At 45.4% G+C, this 2372-nt stretch overlaps 1 protein-coding gene across 2 annotated transcripts in view; it reads right to left on the minus strand.

Annotated features, from left to right (window-relative positions):
• LOC113408643 (zinc finger protein 135-like) overlaps nucleotides 1-1458 on the minus strand; it is a 2633-nt gene extending 1175 nt beyond the window's left edge. The window contains exons 1-2 of one of the 2 annotated variants that reach the window (XM_026662000.2): nucleotides 1199-1458; nucleotides 1-847 (exon numbers count right to left, since the gene is read on the minus strand). The exon at nucleotides 1-847 is cut by the window's left edge and continues 1175 nt beyond it. In XM_026662000.2, the coding sequence (XP_026517785.1) occupies nucleotides 1-839 (839 nt within the window). In that variant the 5' untranslated portion in view covers nucleotides 840-847; nucleotides 1199-1458. Of the gene's footprint in view, nucleotides 851-1198 lie in introns of both variants that reach the window. The other variant, XM_026661999.2, reaches the window with a different exon arrangement.
• Nucleotides 1459-2372: the final 914 nt, after the last annotated feature.

A 2372-nucleotide genomic window follows, 5' to 3' on the forward strand; every position in this document is an offset into this window, starting at 1 on the left:
GTGTGGATTCTCTGATGGTGAAAAAGGCCTGAGCTGGTAGTGAAGTTTTTCCCACACTCATGGCAGTCATAGGGCCTCTCCCCTGTGTGGATTCTCTGATGCCTAATAAGGTGTGAGCTGTGACGGAAGGTTTTCCCACACTCACTGCATTCATAGGGCCTCTCCCCTGTGTGGATTCTCTCATGTTTAGAAAGGTCTGAGCTGTTAGTGAAGCATTTTACACACTTAGGGCATTCATAGGGCCTCTCCCCTCTGTGAATTCTCTCATGTTGAGAAAGGGCTGATCTGTAAGTGAAGCATTTTCCACACTCATGGCATTCATAGGGCCTCTCCCCTGTGTGGATTCTCTGATGCCTAGTAAGGTGTGAGCTGTGACGGAAGGTTTTCCCACACGCACTGCATTCATAGGGCCTCTCCCCTGTGTGGATTCTCTGATGTTGAGAAAGGCCTGATCGATGAGTGAAGCTTTTCCAACACTCACTGCATTCATAGGGCCTCTCCCCTGTGTGGATTCTCTGATGTTCAGAAAGCTCTGATCTTCGAGTGAAGTTTTTCCCACACTCAGTGCATGTATTTTTACACTTTTCCCTGAGGATTTCCTGCTGTGTTCTGGTTTTCTTGAGGCCCTTCTGAGTTCCCCGACAGGAAATAAATTTACCCACTTTCTCCCCTGGCTGGTTTCCCAGCTCACTTTCTCGTCTGTGCTGAATCTCACAGGATTTTCCCTGATCATGACTGCTGGACATATTCCTTTTCGATGTTTGCGATAATGCTCTGTGTTTATCCACTTGCTCAACATTTCCCTGCTGAGAATTCTGCTCCTCTTTCTCACATACCATTGCACCACCTGCTGTGATAGAGACAGAAACCTCAAACAGGGATGGAAAGGGGAAGACCAAACCAAAACAAGTGCTGGAGAGAGGTCAAATAAAAATCAGGAACTGAACTCCCCCAAATAGGAGAGAGGAGGAGATGAATTCAGCCTTCACATCCCATCCAACTTCACAGGGGGAAGGGAGGAACCTACTGCCTGGTGTCTGCTAGGATCTATAGGAAGCCATGAGCTATGGTTACCCTGAGGATACGACCCCTGCTAGGGACAATAATTAATCAAGAGAGCTCCCAAGGGCTTTGTAGGGCATCCCAGATGTTTCCTTCAGGCACTTACAGATTTTGAGTTGGTTTAATGTTTCCTCACCTGTGCAGGGAGCTCTCAGGATCTCTCTTTCCTCTGAATCCTGGAGGTCTGAGACCCATGACTCTTCCCTTTGTTCCAGCTGGAAGATCACATCACGTTGGGAAACTGGAAACCCTGCTCAGATGAAAGAAAACAAAGGAGTGCCATTGATTTCATAAGACTTTGTCATAAAAAATATTCTATTAATTTAACTTCAGTGCTTAGTGTGATCTGGTGTGCCTGGGGCAGTCCTCACTGAAAATGCCAAGGTCAGGGCAGGCTGAAAAAGGGAGAGCAGATGCTCCCAAAACTGGTGGTTAACACTGAAGTTAAACTCACTGACCAGTCACAAACTGTGCTTCTGATCACCCACACTGGTTATCAAGAAGCTGAAAAAAGAAATCACACAGCCCCCTTTATTGCATTCCAGTTCTCTGACTCCCAATCAGCACCTAGGTCCAGTACAGTGAGAGGTTATTTAAAAACTCTGCTCACAAACAAAATGTTCTTCTGACCGCCAAAGGGTCAGCCAGATTACTGGGTCACTATAGGTTTGGATCTTACCCAAAATACCATGCTGCCAGCCAATCCTTTAGCATCTAAACTAAATGTTTAGAAGAAAGAAAGAACGAAAGAACAAAGTTAAATGGGAAAGAAGTCAGATACATTCCATAATCTACATATAGGGTTCTTAGATGTATTGGTGAGTTGCTGGTGTGAAAGTCCATCTGGAACACATCCACAGGTTGGATGGTTCATTCAGTCCTTTGTTCAAGGCTTCAGTTTGTAGAGAAGTTGCTCCAGAGGTAGGAAGAGGGATTGAAGAGAAAATTGAGATGATGCAGCTGCCCTTTATATTCCTTTTGCCATGTGGCTTGTACTTCCTGTGTCCCAAACACAAATTTCACAGCACATGGCATGGAAAAGCCTTGGAGTTCTCAGTAGACAGGCATACCCCTGCATGTCTTGCTGACTCAATAGGTGTATCCCCTTCTTCCTTTCAATGGGCTCATTGTACAGCTGATGACCCTGGATGGGCCATCAAACAGGCTAGGCAGTGCTGATGCCAATATGTCTGGGTGTCACCCAGAAACACTACACAAGACTGGAAATAGAGATATACCCTACACATCTATATCTCACAATACAAAAATGGAAACTAGGACAGATTACAAAGGATGAATATAGGCAAACA

Source organism: Terrapene carolina, unplaced genomic scaffold (genome assembly GCF_002925995.2).
Source record: "Terrapene carolina triunguis isolate 2854851 unplaced genomic scaffold, T_m_triunguis-2.0 Scaffold21090, whole genome shotgun sequence".
Classification (NCBI taxonomy): Eukaryota; Metazoa; Chordata; order Testudines; family Emydidae; genus Terrapene; species Terrapene triunguis.